This window comes from Schistocerca americana, chromosome 6, assembly GCF_021461395.2.
Source record: "Schistocerca americana isolate TAMUIC-IGC-003095 chromosome 6, iqSchAmer2.1, whole genome shotgun sequence".
NCBI classification, from domain to species: Eukaryota; Metazoa; Arthropoda; class Insecta; order Orthoptera; family Acrididae; genus Schistocerca; species Schistocerca americana.
The window spans coordinates 260,221,701-260,243,217 of NC_060124.1; the positions used below are offsets into that span (position 1 = coordinate 260,221,701).

A 21,517-nucleotide genomic window follows, 5' to 3' on the forward strand; every position below is an offset into this window, starting at 1 on the left:
GTAATGGTTCAGGGATTCAGGACTGGAGCAGATTCGTTTACCATGAAGACCTAGGCTGTAGGGAAGGGACCGTTTGATGTGGAATGGGTGGCAGCTGTCATAATGGAGGTACTGTTGCTTGATGGTGGGTTTGATGTGGATGGATGTGTAAAGCTGGCCATTGGACAGATGGAGGTCTACATCGAGGAAAGTGGCATGGGATTTGGAGTAGGACCAGGTGAATCTGATGGAACCAAAGGAGTTGAGGTTGGAGAGGAAATTCTGGAGTTGTTCTTCACTGTGAGTCCAGATCACGGAGATGTCATCAATAAATCTGTACCAAACTTTGGGTTGGCAGGCCTGGGTAACCAAGGTGGCTTCCTCTAAGCAACCCATAAGTAGGTTGGCGTACGAGGGGTCCATCCTGGTACCCATGGCTGTTCCCTTTAATTGTTGATATGTCTGGCCTTCGAAAGTGAAGAAATTGTGAGTCAGGATGAAGCTGGCTAAGGTAACGAGGAAAGAGGTTTTAGGTAGGGTGGTAGGTGATCAGCGTGCAAAGATGTGCTCCATCACAGTGAGGCCCTGGACATGCAGAATATTTGTGTATAAGCAAGTGGCATCAATGGTTACAAGGATGGTTTCCGGGGGTAACAGATTGGGTAAGGATTCCAGATATTCAAGAAAGTGGTTGGTGTCTTTGGTGAAGGATGGGAGACTGCATGTAATGGGTTGAAGGTGTTGATCTATGCAGGCAGTGATATGTTCTGCTGGGGCTTGGTAACCAGCTACAATGGGGCGGCCGGGATGATTGGGTTTGTGAATTTTAGGTAGTAGGTAGAAGGTAGGGGTGCGGGGTGTCGGTGGGCTCAGGAGGTTGATGGATCACCCTGTGGCTAAACATGCCTTGGTGCACGGCCAGCACATCTTGGCACAGTGTTACACCGTCTGGGTTATCTGGATACTTCCCACTGACACCAACCTATCAGAACTCCGGAGATGGGAACTTGCCCTTCAATATATCCTCTCTTCCCGTTACCCACCTGGCCTCAACCTCAGCTAATTTCAAGTTGCCGCCGCTCATATCTCACCTGTCATTCAACAACATCTTTGCCTCTGTACTTCCTCCTCGATTGACATCTCTGCCCAAACTCTTTGCCTTTACAAATGTCTGCTTGTGTCTGTGTATGTGCGGATGGATATGTGTGTGTGTGCGCGCGCGCGAGTGTATACCTGTCCTTTTTTCCCCCTAAGGTAAGTCTTTCCGCTCCCGGGATAGGAATGACTCCTTACCCTCTCCCTTAAAATCCACATCCTTTCGTCTTTCCCTCTCCTTCCCTCTTTCCTGACGAAGCAACCATTGGTTGCGAAAGCTAGAATTTTGTGTGTATGTATGTGTTTCTATCGACCTGCCAGCGCTTTCGTATGGTAAGTCACATCATCTTTGTTTTTAAATATATTTTTCCCGCGTGGGATGTTTCCCTATATATATATATAAAAATAGTAGTAGTAGTAGTCATAATAATAACATATGACTGATAAAGGCTGTCTATAGACATTTCCATACATTACAGTCTTCAGCTACAAATGTCCATGTCTTTCCTGCATGTTTTATAAAAATTTCATATAGTTTTTGCCTTGCTCTGTTCTTGTCTCTTGAAATTTTACGGACAACTTTTGACCTAACCGTCATCCATTCACCTCACAAAATACCCTGCCCATCTCCATTTTACTTTCTTTGCAATCATAATCATATTTGTCACCCCAGTCTGTTTATTTGTTTTCTCATCTCACCTAGTAATTTCCAGTATCCATCTCTCCATTACTCTCTGAGCAACACTCAGTTTTCCTTTGTTATTTAATTTAAGAAATGAAAGTCCAACTGTCTTATGTCTAAACTGGTTATACATTCTATAAACTTCCTTTGCAAAATATAAAAAGTTTAGTCGTGAGAACCAAATTTAGTTTACCAAAAATGCACCAGGCAATTGTCTTCTGAATTATTGTCTTCAGCTGTTCTAAATACAAAAAAGTCATTAAGACCTGTAGTGTACATAGTACACATGGACAAGGAAATCTTAGAACTACAGGTATTATTGACTGTTTTGCATTTAGAACAGTTGAAGGCAGTAACTCAAGAGAAGACAATTTCCTGGTGTATTTCTGGTAAACTAAATTTGGTTCTCTAGACTAAACTTCTTATTCTTTGCAACAGAAGTTTATAGTATATATTACCAGTTTAAACATAAGATAGCTGGACCTTAATTTTTAAATTAGATACTGTGACAAAGCAAGCTGGGATATTTTTTATTCCCCCCTCTTGTTTTGCCATCTGCCTCCTTAAAATTCATTTTTTCATTTTTGACTAATTACTATTAACATAAGTGAGTATAACCTGCATTATCATTAAAGATAAAGGTTGGCCTTCAATCCTAAAGAATATAATACCAGATCTAATTTTGTGCTTAGTTTATGTATGTAATTGATTTTATAACTTACTTTGACTATTCCTAGTTAATACTTTCATTATAGGGTGAAATCAGTAACTGTTTCGTAACTTAAATTGTATTGTTGATGTATAAACAAATATAAATTCTGTACTAATTATAAAAATTTGGAGGAACAATTAATTGTATTCTTAAAGGATCTATTTGAAAACATGTTAGCAAAGCCAGCCCTTAATTTATTCCAAACTAATTTACAGTTTTGTCAAAAGTATTGTTTGCATATATGTTAATTGCATGATTCAAACAAATAATTTGGCTTAACCCTCGTGGTAGGAGAAACTGTTAAAAAGAACCAATTTTTTGATATATTTAGTTAATTTAATGAGTTAAGTTTTAATTGTAATTTCTGTAAATTTAACTTCAAACAGTGAGTAGTTTCACTACCTATTATTGTGAGGCTATATAAGGGCCCGATTTCCAGTCCCAGGACAGTCAGTCCACGGCCGAGTTTCAGACGAGGAATCTGTGTTGGTTAGAATGACAACAATGTATCAACTTAACCATGAAATAAGTGTTACACCAACATGCCGTGGGTTAAAGCAATGACAGTGTCTGTTCAATTTGTTTGAAAGACTGTGAAATGTGTGGTTAGGTTTTTACTGCTCATAGATGTTCAACAGTAAACTATTGTAGCAGTATGTGGATGTTTGCCTGAAAACTATTAATGAGGTTTATCATAAGTTAAACAATAGAGCACTGGGCACATATAACTGTGTATTATTGGGGAGTTGTGAACAATGAAAGTAAAAGACTGAAATGCAACTGTGCACCTGTCGGCACAGTCAGTGCCGAAATTACCATTTTTCAGCCAGTATAGCAATGCAGTACGTTGACACCAAGAACAATCAACAAAGAAATAAAGCAGGTGAATGTCAAAATCCTATCGAAAACCTGAGGGTTGCTCAGTGAGTAACGGAGAGATGGATATTGGAAATTACTAGGTGAGATGAGAAACCAAATAAACAGATTATGGAGATAAATATGATTATGACTGCAATGAAAATGAAATGGGGATGGGCAGCACATTTTGTGAGGTGAATGGATGGTGGATGGGTCAAATTAGTGATATAATAGTACCACTTTCAAACTTGCTCTAATAAGTTCCTCCATTTGCTGCTGAACTACATAGATGGCCAGTAAAACTGCAACACCAGGATGGGTAGCAAGCAACGAAATTTTCCTTTTATATTTTTAGTGATTTTGCAGTACACATGGTGCAAAATTGTGTACTTAGGACTGCCATCTCCACCAGCAATGACAGCTCTAACCTGGATGAGCACCTATTTGAAATGAGCTTGTATGATAGTTAAGGATATGGCAGTCCGTGCTGCTTAAATTCTGGGCGGAGTTCAATGGCTGGTGAATGTGCTGGCCAAGACAACAGTCAAGATTAGATTAGATTAGTTTTTTGTTCCATAGATCCATGCTGAGGAGATTCTCGTGGATGTGGAACATGTCAAAGCAGGTGAGAACACTACTAGCAACTTGCAGTGTTGTGTTATCTTGATGAAAGATAACATTGCAGGCACAGCCAGTGACATTAACTCTTCAGAAATGTAACACCTGCTGTCCAAATTACCAGGTACATGAACCACAGGTGATTGTGTGTAACCAGAGGCACCCTACACCATCAGCTTCTGGGTCTGTATGATGAAAAGTAATGCAGTCTGACAACATTCATTATCCTCAGAGCCTCCACACACAGACATGTCTGTCATGATGCTGCATACAAAACTGGGACCCTTCTGTAAAGATGACATGGTGCCAATCCTGTGTCCAGTGTTGATGGGTACACCTCTGTTAACACACCTCTCTATGCTACCTCATCAAGAAAGCTCCAACAGTCGTCACCCTGCTGACAGTTTATGGTACTCCAGACATTATCACACATTCCGTATTTATATTTTTCTTGCCAATTTCCTGGATCAATGTGATGTGGCTGTACCTGTTCTGCATTACCAGGCAGAAAATGTGTATCTCCTCCCCAGCTCTAGTCATGTGGGGCCACTAGGGTCCAGCTTGACCTTATTGATTCTATATTGACATGGCAGCTATGGAATCATGATCAAAGAGATCAACAGGATCACTGAACGGTAAACTGTAGGCCATAGTCCACAATCCTGCTTCTGTCAAATTCCGAATTTTGCAAGTAGATATTTCTCTTTGTTACATGAAGCATAACAAGATCTTCTCATGAAGAGCTAATATTCAAATACAATCTTTGAAAAAGAAACCCACTATGTAATGTTTCCATATATACAGAATGCGGATGGTGTTACTCTCACCTATATTGCACAGTTGCACTGAAACACTAATATTGCAGATCCAAACATATGGTGCACTTCATGCCAATTAGACATCTGTTGCATGCCACCTTTATTGTGTTGCAGTTTTACTGGCCATCAATGAATTTTTGCACCCGAGATGAACAGAATCATCAGATAGACATAGGTGATTCATATTGTGTAAATCTGAGGTGGAGGAACCAAAGCATTGAAATTCCCATAGAAGGTCGAACATGATTGTGCATTCACACTGAAGGTGTGGACTCATAGCTCTTTGAGGTGACTCAATTATATTAATGTGTGGTGTCTGTTCTTTCAGGTATGTCCAAAAGAACAGATACCACACATTCATATAATATATGGTTCATTTACATTCCATCAACACTTGATTATATCTTGATTTCCCATCTTAAAGATCAAAAAACACATTGTAGCTGCCAAGAATAGTTTTAACAATACAGAATCTTCCCTGACTCCTCTTTCAGTTATGAATTTCTTACTATCTTTATAAAGTCTCATTGAAGCTGCTTTTCAGTACACCAACTTGGGGTGAAAGAAAGGAAGATTGGGGTTTTATCTGCTGTTGAAAATCAGGTCATGAGAAATGGAGCACAAGCTCAGACTGGGAAAGAAAACTGACTATGGCTTTTTCAAGAAACCATACTAACATTTGCCTAAAGCACATAAACCTAAATATAGATGGCCAGACAGAGTTTTGGATCACTATTCTCCTTAATGGAAACCCTTGTCTTCCCACTGTGTTACTGTGCTTAGTACAGTAATGTGGGTATAATCAGTTATTTGTTTTTCCAAAAGCTGTTAGTACAGCAGTAGTTGAAATTGAGTCAAAAGCTTTCGCAAAAAATATGAATCCCAAACAAAGCAATAATTCAGAAAAAAAAATCATGAACAAGCAACTTAAGTGTGAGCAGGTGATTGAGTGTGCTGCAAAAGTCATGAATTGTTTCATCACAAATCTGAGCATTTTCTTCAGACTGCTTCATGCAAATGGCATTGAACTTCTAACTAGTACTCCTTAGTGACCGTTCAACCTTATGGTAAGAACTCATGGTGCAATATGGTGTTAAAACTGAAGAACACAGTAAGCTTAACCTTCACATTTGACTGCACTTGTTTAACTTTTTTTGGTCTTTGAAATCCTGAGTCCATCAACTGAAACAATTAAACCTTATTTTGATGTCATACTCAGAAATGCTTGTTTCATCACGTATTATGACACATTTCAGTGGTCCTGCATTGTTTTTGGCTTCTAGTAGCTGATGAGAGACTTGCTTTCACCACTGTTTTAGTTCACAATTCAACAATTTTGGAACAAATTTTTCTGTCACATGTTTCACACCAGAAACACATGAAAAAGTTTCTTAGCACAAGCCATTTGGCATGCCAATATGCCTGACTAATCTAGTAGTGAATTGGCAATTGTTTGTAATGGTTTCTGTAACTTTTTTCTCATTTCTGTAACTTTTTTCCGCAATTTCATTGGTTATGATGTGCCGGGGCATCAAGAGAATCTGTCTGTTTACACCACATGTAAGCCCTTGTTTTACTCTTAGCAGACTCACCAAAAGGAATATGTAACATTTCTAATACTTTGCTGCACTTTATTCTACTCATGTAGCAAAATTTAATAAAATTCTCTGCTATGTTTTTGTACAAAATAAATAGTCACCAATCCAGCCAAAAAACATTAACCTTTTTGCCTGCTGACAACAAACTAGGCATCTAACATGACTCACATTATACAGATACTTTTTTCAAATATGTTTACCAACACAACAATGAAAAATTATGTGTGGATCATACTAAATGCCAAAATTACGGTATTCCCTTTATCTTTTGTACACACCTTGGTATTCATTGTCCTATATTTACTTTGACAGCCAGCTTGTTCCTTTGTCTGAAATTTCAAAGAAGCAGGATAGGACTAAGAGGAATGGACGGAGTCTGGAATGAGACTGTGAGAGAAATAGTGATAGAGAAGCCCATGTAATGGGCCGTAGAAAAGACTGGATTAATGTGGCATGTAAATGTTAAGAGAATGAGAGTTGTCAGGATGTCAAGACTGGTTCATAATGATAATAGGAAGCAAGGAATGTGTGAAGAAGAAAGGAGAAGACTGGAACAGAGTAGAGAGGGACGACTGGTGGGAGGACAGGAAAAAGATGGAGAGGCTTATGTTCCAGATACACCCAACTACGAGCTAATTATTATTATTATGAAGGTACATTATGGAGGGGAGGCTGAGAGGTCTGCAGATTTTTGTTTGTTGTCAGTCTTTTATCTTGTTCAATGTAATGGTTTCAGTATTGTTTCCATTCTGAAAAATTGTGTTCTTTGGCAGATGTTCCTTTCTCTGTTCCTTGGATTATATCATACACCAGAAAGTCACAAAAATGTAATGAAAATACCCTTTTCTGTGCACACCAAATTGCAGAATTCCTATTATCTTTTGAACACATCTTGTTGTCCATTGTACTATACCTATGTTTTCCATACACTGTAAATATAAAAATATTTACCACATACTCACTGCATTCTTGTCTAATGTTCACAGCATATTTCTGTACTCCTATGTTAATTTTTTGTTTACATGTTGTGATGAATATTACTTTTTATGTGAGAAGTTTTACGGCAGCCTACAAAAGGAATGATACTGGTCATTCCAGAGATATAGTGATTGCTGCAGTCACTACACAGTACTGGAGACTGTGACACCTGTGACACTTTGAGCTGATTTGGCAGTAGCTTTAGAAGATTTAGCACAACTGTGAGGTTTAGATCACAGTCACAATATGAGCTAGACCATAAAATTGGCAAAATGATCCTAGGAATGGTGAAACTTAATAACTTCATTCAAGAAGTTCATAATTTGGCCAGAGTTAAATTTTGAAATTTTTCCAAGGCTGTTGAATTATTTGTATGTTGATCTTACTTGAGTGAGCAAGCATTCATAAAAAATCAATGTGTGTATTTCATTCACAAGTTTTTATCGAAACTGCAGGTGAAAAATTAGAATATTGACTACACAAGATTTTCCCTGTTATTCAATTTTAAGACAACTTCAGACACCAAGAAAGCTTTGGAATTGTAATTCTGAACAATAACAGCAATATCAATAAAAGTAAGTACACCCAGAGTAATGAGGATTCAGATAACTACAAATGTATGTTCAAAAGGGCACATTTACTTAGAAAAAATAATTATCTATATCTGAAAAAACACACAAAAAGGATTACTACTAAAACTAATTATTACATTTTATTATGTATGATAGTGTTTGCATTTCAGTGTTTATTGAGTTTCGTATCTTTTTGTTCTAACCCAGGTCTCCATGGTCATTGTGAAATGGACTATGACTGGAAATAATGCCTTTTGCAAGTAGCACTCTGGAACATATGAGTTTCAAGAACGGCCTTGAAACTAAGAACATTAAAGTTGCAGAAGTAGCCTCCATAGTCACTGGTGACAGTAGTATACTCAAAGAGGAACTTTTAAGAGTTCAGTTCCTAACTGCCCTTATTAGCACCCAAATTTACAGTGATCAAAGTTATCATTCCGTTATTATACAGTATGATGTTCCACATAAATAAAATTTATTTACTGGATGAATTCATGGGATATTAATCAATATTATTATCCAATGAAAAATTTGTTTAAATTGGTTGGAGTATATTTCGTTACCTTAGATTAAAATTATGGATGGTGTACATTGTTGAAGAGGGAGGCAAGTGAATAAGTCAAAATTCTAAGACAGGAGAAAGCTACACCAAGTCCCTAAAACATTTACAGAATGGGAAAATACAGCCAAAACCAAGTGGTTCTTCAGCAGTTCAGACATATACAATATATTCAATGCTTTGGAGACTGTACAAAAGCATAGAGAGAAGCCAACAACTTCAGAAGTAGTCTGGTAATACTGGGTATATGGTATCAGATAAGGTTGGAAAGGAAAGGTTTAACAATAACAAGAAGCTCATATTGTCATGTAGTCGTGGTGGGGGATGAATGGAAGAACTGTTGCAGAGGTCAGAAATGTCACATGAGATTTGGGCTCTTTGGGAAATTTTTTATGTGAAAATCATATTGCATTAATAGATGGTGCAGGTATGACATTAGTACAAAGAGTTTTTCAGTCTCTGAGTGATATGATAAGCCTTGGATGAAGTGTTCTGTGGAAGTTATTGATGTGGAACTAGGAGAATCACTCAGGAGAGGGGAGCTATCACAGGCAGATGTGACTGATCCATCACTCATCACTGTCACATTATATACATAATTTACACATGAATGCTTCTGGTAAAAGGCTTCTTTTACAGCTAATTATGAGAAGTATCAGTTCTGACCAAAGTGGTATCCATCCTACCCCAGTGATAGCCAATGTGTTCCTTATGTCTTTTATATGTTAATTCTATGAAGAGAGAGAGCTACAGAACACTTGAAACAGCTACTAGAAAGATAAAATATTGCACTTAAAAGAAAGAGAAGGGTCTTAAAGTACATTCATTTGTTGTTTTCCACCAAAACAATGGAAGCCTCATCAGTATAAACTTGTAATGTCTACATGCAAAAATGAAAGAGTAATTGGACTGCCAGTAGATTTGTTGTGCTTATCAGTGTGTCATATGGGAATAACTGAAGTCAAACAGGTATCTTGATGGATACAAACTAATGCAATACACCTGTAGACAAAGTAAGAAAAAAGGAAAGATGAGAGAGAGAGAGAGAGAGAGAGAATAGTAGTACTGACAGTTCACATGTGGCCAGCATAATTTAACTTAGCTTCATAAAGCAGATAGAGACTTTTTAATAAGGTTATCTTTGGAATTATTATTTGTGGATGCTTTAATACTGATTTTCTGTCATGAAGTACTGATCAAGGACTTTTAGAAGTGTTTATGTTCAGCTCCAGATTCCATCCCACAATAAAGTTTCCAATAATGGCAATAATGGTTGGAGTACAGTCATAAGCTATTTAGACATGGAAACTAATATGCTGACCAGTTAGGTTTAGGTCATGGAAGAAAAGTGTCATACATCATAAAGAATGACTTTATCATGTTATTTAGAGAAAATTCTGGGAAGAGATTTATAATGCTGAAAAAGTAGATAAAAATTTAATGCTCTCTCATATATGTACCTACATCACTTTGAGTCTTGTTTTAACGTAATCCAAACAAGGGTGCAACAAAACATTAGCAGGGTCAAGATACGAATAGCTCCCAGGATTAATATCCATTATGCCAGAAAGCAGGTGTTGACAGATGTGAAAATTACTGAACTATCAGTTTAATAAGTCATGGCTGCAAAACACTAACGCGAATTCTTTACAGACGAATGGAAAGACTGGTAGAAGCCGACCTTGGGGAAGATCATTTTGGATTCCGTAGAAACATGGGAACACGTGAGGCAATACTGACTCTACGACTTATCTTAGAAGCTAGATTAAGAAAAGGCAAAGCTATGTTTCTAGCATTTGTAGACTTGGCGATAGCTTTTGACAATGTTGACTGGAATACTCTCTTTCAAATTCTGAAGGTGGCAGGGGTAAAATACAGGGAGCGAAAGGCTATTTACAATTTGTACAGAAACCAGATGGCAGTTATAAGAGTCGAGGGACATGAAAGGGAAGCAGTGGTTGGGAAGGGAGTGAGACAGGGTTGTAGCCTCTCCCCGATGTTATTCAATCTGTATATTCAGCAAGCAGCAAAGGAAACAAAAGAAAAATTCAGAGTAGGTATTAAAATCCATGGAAAAGAAATAAAAACTTTGAGGTTCGCCGATGACATTGTAATTCTGTCAGAGACAGCAAAGGACTTGGAAGAGCAGTTGAACGGAATGGACAGTGTCTTGAAGGGAGGATATAAGCTGAACATCAACAAAAGCAAAACGAGGATAATGGAATGTAGTCGAATTAAGTCAGGTGATGCTGAGGGAATTAGATTAGGAAATGACACTTAAAGTGTAAAGGAGTTTTGCTATTTGGGGAGCAAAATAACTGATGATGGTCGAAGTAGAGAGGATATAAAATGTAGGCTGGCAATGGCAAGGAAAGCATTTCTGAAGAAGAGAAATTTGTTAACATCGAGTATAGATTTAAGTGTCAGGAAGTCGTTTCTGAAAGTATTTGTATGGAGTGTAGCCATGTATGGAAGTTAAACATGGACGATAAATAGTTTGGACAAGAAGAGAATAGAAGTTTTTGAAATGTGGTGTTACAGAAGAATGCTGAAGATTAGATGGGTAGATCACATAACTAATGAGGAGGTATTGAATAGAATTGCAGAGAAGAGGAGTTTGTGGCACAACTTGACAAGAAGAAGGGATCAGTAGGTAGGACATGTTCTGAGGCATCAAGGGATCACCAATTTAGTATTGGAGGGCAGTGTGGAGGGTAAAAATCGTAGAGGGAGACCAAGAGATGAATACACTAAGCAGATTTAGAAGGATGTAGGCTGCAGTACATATTGTGAGATGAAGAAGCTTGCACAGGATAGAGTAGCATCGAGAGCTGCATCAAACCAGTCTCAGGACGAAGACCACAAGAACAACAAAAACAACAACAACATGCCAAAAAGAAGACAAGCTGCTGTCAAGTGTTTCAACTCTTACCACCAGTATTAGAAAGTCCTCTAACTGTTAGAGGAAAGTGAAACAAATGCGTTATGGAAAGAACTGAAACATTATTAAATATGAAACAAACTAAAATAGTGATGTTCTTGAGTATGTTGAAATCATTGGCCTCCAAATTATTTTGTCACAGTGGCAACAAACATTGAGCTTTCTAATAAACAATGAAATACAAATGCATTAGATTTGCTTCTGCATGTTTTGCATGCACCATCAACAGACACACAAATTTCAAATATGCTGAAAGTTAAGGTCGCTAAGGAATGGTAATTCTGCTGGTGTATATAGCAATGCAGGATTATTAACTTCACAATGACTCATCTTACATAATTTTGGACAAATAATAACCTGCTACTATCTGAAGTAGGCATTTGTGATTTGTATACTTACATTAAATGAAAAACCTCATGTAAAATTCTATAGGTCAGAAGCATACAAGGATGAGGTGGAGAGGGGCTAAGGCAACTAGGTGCAGTCAGGAGGTTGCATGGAAGGGGGGTGGGCAGTGGAAAAGGAGAGAAGTAAAAGGACTATGGGTGTTTTGATGGAGCAGAGGGTTATGTAGTGCTCAACTGCGACAATGACTAATGAAGGCTGAGGCCAAGAAGATTACAGAAATGTTGGATATACTGCTGGGAGATTTCCTGCCTCCACAGTTCAGAAAAGCTGGTGTTGGTATGAAGGATCCACATGGCATGGGCTGTGAAGCAGTCATTGAAATGAGGAATGTCGAGATGAGCAGTGTGCTCGGCAAGTGGGTGGTCCAGCTGTTTCTTGGCTGCAGTTTGTAAGTCGGCATTCATGCAGACATACAGCTTGTTGGTTGCCATGCCCACATAGAATGCAGCACAATGGTTGCAGCTTAGCTTGTAGATCACATGACTAATTTCAAAGGTAACCCTGCCTCTGATGGGATAGGCAATGCTTCTGACTGGACAGAGTAGGTGGTGATGGGAAGATGTATGGAACAGGTCTTGCATCTAGGCCAATTTCAGGGATATGAGCCATGAGGCAAGGGGTTGGGGGTAGGGGTTGTGTAGGGATGAGCAAGGATATTGTGTATGTACACTGGGTGGCAGAATACCATTGTGAGAGGTGTGGAAAGGTTAGTGGGTAGGGCATTCCTCATTTTAGGGCACAGTGGTAGGTAGTCGAAACCGTGATGGAAAATATGATTCAGTTGCTCAAGTCCTGGGTGGTACTGAGTCATGAGGGGAATGCTCACGTGTGGCCAGATGGTGAGACTTTGGGAAGTGGGGAGATAGGGTGACTGAAGAGATAAGGCACAGAAAATCTATTTCTGCACAAGGTTGGGAGGATAAGTATAGTCTGTGAAGGCCTTAGTGAGACCCTTGGTATGTTTTGCGACAGACTGTTCATCATTACGGATATGATGTCCGTGAATAGCTAGGCTGTATGGAGGGGACTTCTGGGTTTGGAATGTGTGGCACCTGTTGAAGTGGAGGTATTGCTGTCGCTTGGTAGGCTTGATATGGATGGAGGTACTGATGTAGCCACTTTTGAGGTGGAAGTCAGCACTGAGGAAGGTGGCTTGTTGGGTGGAGGTGAAACAAATAGGGGAGAAGATGTTCAGGTTCTGGAGGAATGCAGATAGGGTGTTCTCACCTTTGATCCAGATATCATCAATAAATCAGGATTAGGTGAGGGGTTTTGGATTCTGGCTGGTTATAAAACATTCCTCTAGATGGCCATGAATAGGTTGGCATAGGATGGTGCTATGCAATTGCTCATTGCCATACCCTGGGTTGGTTTGTAGGTAATGCCTTCAAAGGAGAAGTAATTGTGGATGAGGATATAGTTGGCCATGGTGACTAGGAAGGAGGTTGTAGGTTTGGAATCTGTTAGGCACTGGTAACGGTGGGGTTCAGTGGCAGCAAGGCCATGGGTGTTGGGGATGTTAGTGTAGAGGGAGGTGCAATCAATAGTTACAAGGAGAGTACCATGTGGTAAAGAAACAGGAACAGTGGAGATTCTATGGGGGAAATGGTTGGTATTTTTTATATAGTAGGGTAGGTTGCAGGTAATAGACTGAAGGTGTTGGTCTATGAGAGCAGAGATTCTTTCAGGGGGGGGGGGGGGGGGGCACAGTAACCAGCCACTATGTGGTGTCCTGGGTGGTTGGGTTTATGGACTTTAGGAAGCATGTAGAAGGTATGAGTGTAGGGAGTGGTAGGGGTTAGGAGAGAGATGGACTCTAGGGAGGGGTTCTGGGATGAGACTGAGGATTTGAGGAGAGACTGGAGATTTCTGGAATGGGATCATTGTAGCAGGGCTTGCGAGTGGGTGAATCTGATAGCTAGTGGAGTCCACCTGCCAGGTAGTCCTTTCAGTTCAAAACAAGTTGTGGAGCCTTTGTCAGCAGGTAGGATTAAAAGCTCAGCATCAGTTTTTAGCTGGTGGACTGCGATTTTTTCTGCAGATGTAAGGTTAGCTTGCATGTTGAGGGATTTGGGAGTGATGATGAGGCAAGGTTTGAGGTTAAGAAATTCTGGAAAGTTAAGAGGGGGTGATTTAGAGGCAATGAGGATGGATCATGTATGCTAAAGTGCTATATAAAGCATGTTAGCATACATGATCCACCCTCCATACTGTGGGACCAAAACATCTATGTAACGAAAAAATACTAGCCATCTGAAGATGGGCATGGTAGCCCAAAACTAGTTATGGCAGTAAAATAAAACATTAACAAATTATTTGTGTCTGGTTGCATCATTCACTGACTATCATATGGCTGTGGAGTTCACAACATGAACGTGGATAAAATAACAAACAAAATAATTTTTTCAGCAAAGGTGAGCAGTAAGAATAATGTGTAAAGCACATAATTGCACCACTATCTGTAGCCTTTTTAAGGGTCTTTGGATTCTTACATTTATTTGCCAGTACATTTACTCTCTAATGGATTTTGTTACTGATAATAAAAACTAGTTCCAGTTGCATTTTAATATGTGCAATCATAATATAAGGCAGGAAACCGATTTCCATGTAGACTTTGCCAAGAGCTGAGAGAGGAGACTGGGACTCTAGTGCATGTTCAACTGCTTCCTATTTAACTTTTAGCAAGAAATTTAGAGTGTCTCCCAATTCTGAAGAGTAGTAAGGACATACCTAATTGGCCACTCCTTTTAGAAATTTGATTATGTAGATTTAAGGTCTGAAAATTCCTATTAGCTGTAAGGCAAATATCCCCATTCATTGCAAAGTGATATGACAATTTGTAGTGTACTGTGAACAAGCCTCGTACATTACAAATGCAGACAATTTTATTTTCCTTAACTAACAAACATGTATGTTAAGATAAAAAGGAGCTTAACTCAGAAAGCACAAATAATCATCTTTTTTTTCCCAAAGTAGCAGCTTTTCACATTACTGTGTAAATGGTTGGAGATTTTTGTGAATGTATACTATAATCCTTCCTGCTTCATGCTGAAGTTGGTAGAAGATAGAAACTTTTGGTGTAGCATAAAGAGGTTGTTTATAAACTCTGCACTCTTGTTACTGTGTTTCTTGGGTGTTCTTCATTTGTAAATGTTTCTTTAGGATGGATTCTGTAGAACATTGGTGTGTGTGTGTGTGTGTGTGTGTGTGTGTGTGTGTGTGTGTGTGTGTGTGTGTGTGTGTGTGTGTGTGTCAATCATAAGCCTGTTGGCTCTTCATTTATGAATAATATATAAAATGTAGGAATTTCAGAGTGTATGTTACATATATTGTCCCTCGCTAAGATCATTGTACAACAGGAGTGTTGCGTTATCAGAATAAAATACATGTTCTGGGTTTCTGGAGACTCGGTTCTGCTGTAGTACTGATAAGAGATCTTTTAATCAGGTTGAATAGGGGTCAGGGGAAGGTATTTTCCAATGATGAGGGTTTTCACAGAGCAATTCTTGAATTGCTCCACGAAAAAAGAGCACATTTCCATAATCAAGGAATTGAATGATTGGTAGAATGTTCCAATCATTGTTCACAATGTTTTGTACTTAATTAATTAGTTATTTCTGTAAGACTAACAGATCATACAGCACTTACCACATTATTCCAGTGACAATTCTCATAATAACTTCATCAACAGTAGTAAAGAATTCAATCACAACTTCAGCTTTGCGTCCCATTGTTCCAAGGACTGTACCAAATACGAGGCAGAAGAATATAACTCCAAGAGTATTTGTGCCTTCCCTGGAAAGAAAGATAAATAATTTTATATAGGAAAATATAGTAACTTTTGTACAGTTTTGTGTACTTTACTTGGATTGAGCCTTGTGCTGCACCTTCATAAATGGTCTCACTGACAGTTGTGGAAATGAGCGTTTGGCGTCATTGGCCGGGAGGCCCCTCGCGGGGCAGGTCCGGCCGCCATAGCGCAGGTCTTATTACATTCGGCGCCACATTGGGCGACCTGCACGCCGGATGGGGATGAAATGATGATGAACACAACAGAACACCCAGTCCCTGAGCGGAGAAAATCTCCGACCCAGCCGGGAATCGAACCCGGGCCCAGAGGACGGCAATCCGTCACGCTGACCACTCAGCTACTGGGGCGGACCACTGACAGTTGTGACTACCAATAATTCATTTATTTGCAATGCAATTTGTAGAATCTCTGTTCCTTTTTTCCTTTTATTAGGGATGTATAAGTAAGGTGTACCAGTACCTTACCTTGCAAATACAACACATACTCATGAATTTTGATACTGAAATGGTTCTTGTGAAGAAATTACAGTTTGCAACTCCTTAGATATTAAGGTGAGGGACTGGCAGAAGTAAAACTGAGAGGATGGGGCGTGAGTCATGCTTGGGTAGCTCAGCTGGCAGAGCACTTGCCAGTGAAAGGCAAAGGTCCCGAGTTCGAGTCTCAGTCCCGCACACAGTTTTAATCTGCCAGGAAGTTTCATTATGATTATAGTTTCCAGTTAATACCATATACAGATTAAGTTTATGTGATTTGCTTGGTTGTTAATGTATGCCTTGATGTATTCAACATCCTTCAAGGTTCTCTTTCTTGATGGGATATATGAAATATGATGCACCAATTAATTAATTAATTAATTAATCCTTAATATTGTAAACCTTTGGAAGTGACAAAGCATGATGCAAACAGCTGTACAGTGTAATAATAATAATAATAATAATAATAACACTGTGGAGGCCCGGGAAAAGAATAGGCCTCCGGTATGTTCTGCCAGTCATAAAAGGCAACAAAAAACACAAACCCTATGCCCGTCCACAATGGTAACGACACTGTTAGCCACATGGAAAATGATTTAAATCCAAATAGAGGTGTTTTGCAGGATATGCTTCCTGCAACCACTCTAGAAGGAAAACAAAGACAGAGAATGAGATGGTCAGATGAAGTTACCCGACACCTCATGTTCTGTTATTACCAAGCAACAAACTTAGGAACCAACACAACTGGATACAGATCACAAGTATACACAACATTTATTACCAGATACCAAGAATTAAAATTTTTAACAGAACAACGACTAGCTGATCAGATCCGTGTAATAATAAAAAAAATAGCAGGATACCCCAGTCAGAATTAGAAAACATCAAACAACAAGTATAACAAATACTGGAACAAAATAATGTGCAATCAGAAGAAGAAAATACAGTAATGGACTCAATCATCCCAGAGCAAACAAAGAACAACACACATCAATTAAACAGTCAGAGGAAAACGAAATCGTAAGAAAGCCACCAGAACAAGCACAAATAGAACATGAAGTGACACACATGTTAGATATAGAAGAAAAATTTCAGCTAACATATATAGAATACAAAGACACAAATACAGACATTAGACCATTCTTGCATAGACCACCAAATAACCCACAAGTCGAAACAACTATCAACACAATCATACACAACAAAATAAATGAAAATACAACTATACAAGATACAAAAAAAAGTGAAAATACAAGGAAACAAAACCAAACATTCAAAACAAACCAAAAGAAATTTTACCAGACAATAGATAACACACACATTAAAATAGACAATCCACCAAACATAAAAGACATGAAATACTTCTGGAGCAACATATGGTCAAACCCAGAACAACATGACAGACATGCACGGTGGATACAAACAGAAACATACAAGATGATACCACAAATGCCCGAAGTGATAATTTTGCAACATGAAGTCATCCGAGCAATTAATTCTACACACAATTGGAAGGCCCCTGGAAAAGATAAAATAGCAAATTTCTGGCTACAGAAGTTCACCTCAACACATTGACATCTAACTCAATTATTTAACATATCTAAAAACAAAGACGATGTGACTTACCATACGAAAGTCCTGGCAGGTCGATAGACACACAGATAAACACAGTCATACACACAAAATTCTGGCTTTCACAACCAATGGTTGCTTCATCAGGAAAGAGGGAAGGAGAGGGATAGACGAAAGGATGTGGGTTTTAAGGGAAAGGGTAAGGAGTCATTCCAATCCTGGGAGCGGAAAGACTTACCTTAGGTGGAAAAAAGGACAGGTATACACTCACACACACACCCATATCCAACCACACATACACAGACACAAGCAGACATTTGTAAAGGCAAAGAGATTCGACAGAGATGTCAGTCAAGACAGAAGTACAGAGGCAAAGATGCTGTTGAAAGACAGGTGAGGTATGAGCGGCGGCAACTTGAAATTAGCAGAGGTTGAGGCCTGGCGGATAATGAGCAGAGAGGATATTCTGAAGGGCAAGTTCCCATCTCCGGAGTTCTGACAGGTTGGTGTTAGTGGGAAGTATCCAGATAACCCGGACGGTGTAACACTGTGCCAAGATGTGCTGGCCGTGTACCAAGGCATGTTTAGCCACAGGGTGATCCTCATTACCAACAAACACTGTCTGTCTGTGTCCATTCATGCGAATGGACAGTTTGTTGCTGGTTGTTCCCACATAGAAAGCATCACAGTGTAGGCAGGTCAGTTGGTAAATCACGTAGGTGCTTTCACACGTGGCTCTGCCTTCGATCATGTACACCTTCCGGGTTACAGGACTGGAGTAGGTGGTGGTGGGAGGGTGCATGGGACAGGTTTTACACTGGAGGAGGTTACAAGGGTAGGAGCCAGAGGGTAGGGAAGGTGGTTCGAGGATTTCGTAGGGATGAACCAAGAGGTTACGAAGGTTAGGTGGACAGCAGAAAGACACTCTTGGTGGAGTGGGGAGGATTTCATGAAGGATGGATCTCATTTCAGGGCAGGATTTGAGGAAGTCGTATCCCTGCTGGAGAGCCACATTCAGAGTCTGATCCAGTCCCGGAAAGTATCCAGTCACAAGTGGGGCACTTTTGTGATTCTTCTGTGGGAGGTTCTGGGTTTGAGGGGATGAGGAAGTGGCTCTGGTTATTTGCTTCGGGAGGGTAGTTGCGGGATGCAAAAGCTGTTTTCAGGTTGTTGGTGTAATGGTTCAACCCAGAACCTCCCACAGAAGAACCACAAAAGTGCCCCACTTTTGACAGGATACTTTCCGGGACTGGATCAGACTCTGAATGTGGCTCTCCAGCAGGGATACAACTTCCTCAAATCCTGCCTGAAAGTTCCTAAATGCAATGGAACATATACCATACAGTTAAAAGGAAGTCATGCTTGATCAAGGTCTGCGTCACTTTCCATTTAACTGGACGTAACGTCTGAGAAAGGGAAGAAATAATAATAATTGCGTATCTTGCTCTGGACATAACTGACAGCCTCAGTTCTTATTCCATGTGGTAACATTTGCAGGAAAAATGGATCTCTGTCATATGTCAAATAATCCTCCAGTAGTTTTCTCCTATGTAGTCATCTTCTCTTAAATTAATTGATGCAGTGCATATGAGTTACAAATATTTTGCTTCTCCAAATATTTATGTATTCTAATGTTAATCCATTTCTTGTTAATTCTCAGTTCACCCAGTATTAATCTTAAGGGTGGATTTCAGTTTCAAGCCAACATTTTGTGCACTTGCTTAATGTAGTCTGTTATGCTTGTTCACAAATAAGCTGAAAGAGGCACGTCAACAACACACTTTCTGCTCACAGCTTATATTCCATATACTGCCAATAACATAGCATATACCTGTGCATTGCTTCAACTCACTGTAATTGTGTTTTTACGACGAGTGTGTTGAAACTGTGTTAAATTCAGGTCATTCACCACTAAATTCAATAATTTTTTCCTAATAGTAACTGAAAAAAAGGGAGAGAGAGAGAGAGAGAGAGAGAGAGAGAGAGAGAGAGAGAGAGAGAGAGAGAGAGAGAGAGAGAGAATGAAACTTATCTGTACATATTACCAAATAATTGTTCCCTGCCTATTTTTTTTCTGTCCATATGTATGTAAAGGTTAATCTCAGGAACTACTGCAGGGATATGGATAAAATTTTCGCTAGTAGATAGACTGATTGCTGAGGAAGGTTTGCATGTATAATTTATCACCACTACAACATACGAGTTGTCCAGCCAGAGCTCGGGAAGATCACTAGCTAGGTCACTAAAAATCAGTATGTCTTTGGGCTATGATGGTATATCAATCAAAATATTAAAATCTTGTGCTTACTTGGTAGCACCTACCTTTAGTTCTGTTTGTAGCCAATCAGTTAGTCAACATATATTTCTTAAATGACTGAAGTATGTGATTGTAATAAGCATTTATAAATGTAGAGATTAGCAAGTGATTGAATTAGACCCATCTCCTTACTTCCTGTATTTTCAAAAATGTTTATCAAAGTTTACAACAATGTTGCACCACGTTTCTGAGCATAAACATTCACCAGCAACTTAGTTTCATTTCTTTGAAGCCTTCTTTATTGAAAAACAAATACATGATTCACAAACTGTTTTATCAGAACTGGACAAGAAAAATTATCTTGCTCACATTTTTTTGTGATCTTCCCAAAGCCTTCAGCTATGTGCACCACAGACCTACTAAAATGATGTCATGTTAAATACTTCCCCTTTGTTTGCATGGAGCCTTGTCTTGATGACAGGCAATGGAGGGTTGCATTAAAAAAATGATATGACAGGACATAGCCATGTTTGGAGTGGTGCCTCTAAAAACATTTTAATTCCATACAATGTATATTGTGTGAATTTTTCACAGAATCCTGCCAAAAAGTCACAAGGTTTCATTTCTTTATTAGTGAGAAAATTAGTTATTATATATTGCGTAACAGTGGTATGTTGATTCCTGCATACTCGAAATGCAACTGATTGATTATGTGTTGCATGATGATGAGAATAACAACACTGTCTCCAAACAGCCGAACGTAGCTAGCATGAGCATCAATATTGCCAATGGCTCTTTCTACATCCCCTCATGTTTATTACCACCACCATTACATCTCTCACCACAATGGAATAAATTTTTTAATATGCATATTGTACAAAAAGATGCTGTATTTTTAAATAGTGATTCTTAGCTTACCTATACTTTATAGTCCTCACCAACTCTGTGTGTGTTACAACTGTCTCCTCAAGTGCCTCTTCTCCATTACCTCCTCCTGCAGTATCTGCTCCCGCAGCAGCTGCTGAAGCCATAAGCACAGCTCCCGTACCATTTATTGACCCATTATAAGGTGGAGCACTAATCTTCGGTGTGTACACTGTATGAGCCTACAAAACATCCAACACAAACCAAAAAAATACCAAAAATGTTCTGGTGATGAAAATAGTATGACATCCTAATTGCATATTTTCTATCTATTGTTATTAAAGGTAGTTTACATATAAATTCAGAAGAGTCATACAAATCATTTGTATTATAGTATGAAGAATGTATAGAAAAATTTTCAGTTTTCAAAACCATTGAACTAAACACCACCACCTCTTTCTTTTGGATAACATAAACTTCTGTATCATTTTCTTATCCATTTTTCATATCTACCATGAATATAATTTAAGCTATTTTCTGTAACTGAACACAAAATAATAGTTGTAAATAATCATCATATAATGGAGGAGGAAATTCATATTAGAAATAAGCATATCCTTACCTGTTGGAAAGCTGCTTGGAACAAGTTGTCTGGGAAGACGTTTCTGCATAAAAACAAGACTTTACTTTAAAATAGACATATTATATTTTCTCTATGAAAC

The 21,517-nt window shown here is 38.9% G+C and overlaps 1 protein-coding gene across 2 annotated transcripts in view; it reads right to left on the reverse strand.

The window, feature by feature from the left end:
- Window positions 1-21,517, reverse strand: part of LOC124619352 (excitatory amino acid transporter) — a 288,224-nt gene that overhangs the window by 31,199 nt on the left and 235,508 nt on the right. For both annotated transcript variants that reach the window (XM_047145673.1, XM_047145674.1), the window contains exons 4-6: window positions 21,418-21,460; window positions 20,850-21,037; window positions 15,467-15,613 (exon numbers count right to left, since the gene is read on the reverse strand). In XM_047145673.1, the coding sequence (XP_047001629.1) occupies window positions 15,467-15,613; window positions 20,850-21,037; window positions 21,418-21,460 (378 nt within the window). The remainder of the gene's footprint in view (window positions 1-15,466; window positions 15,614-20,849; window positions 21,038-21,417; window positions 21,461-21,517) is intronic.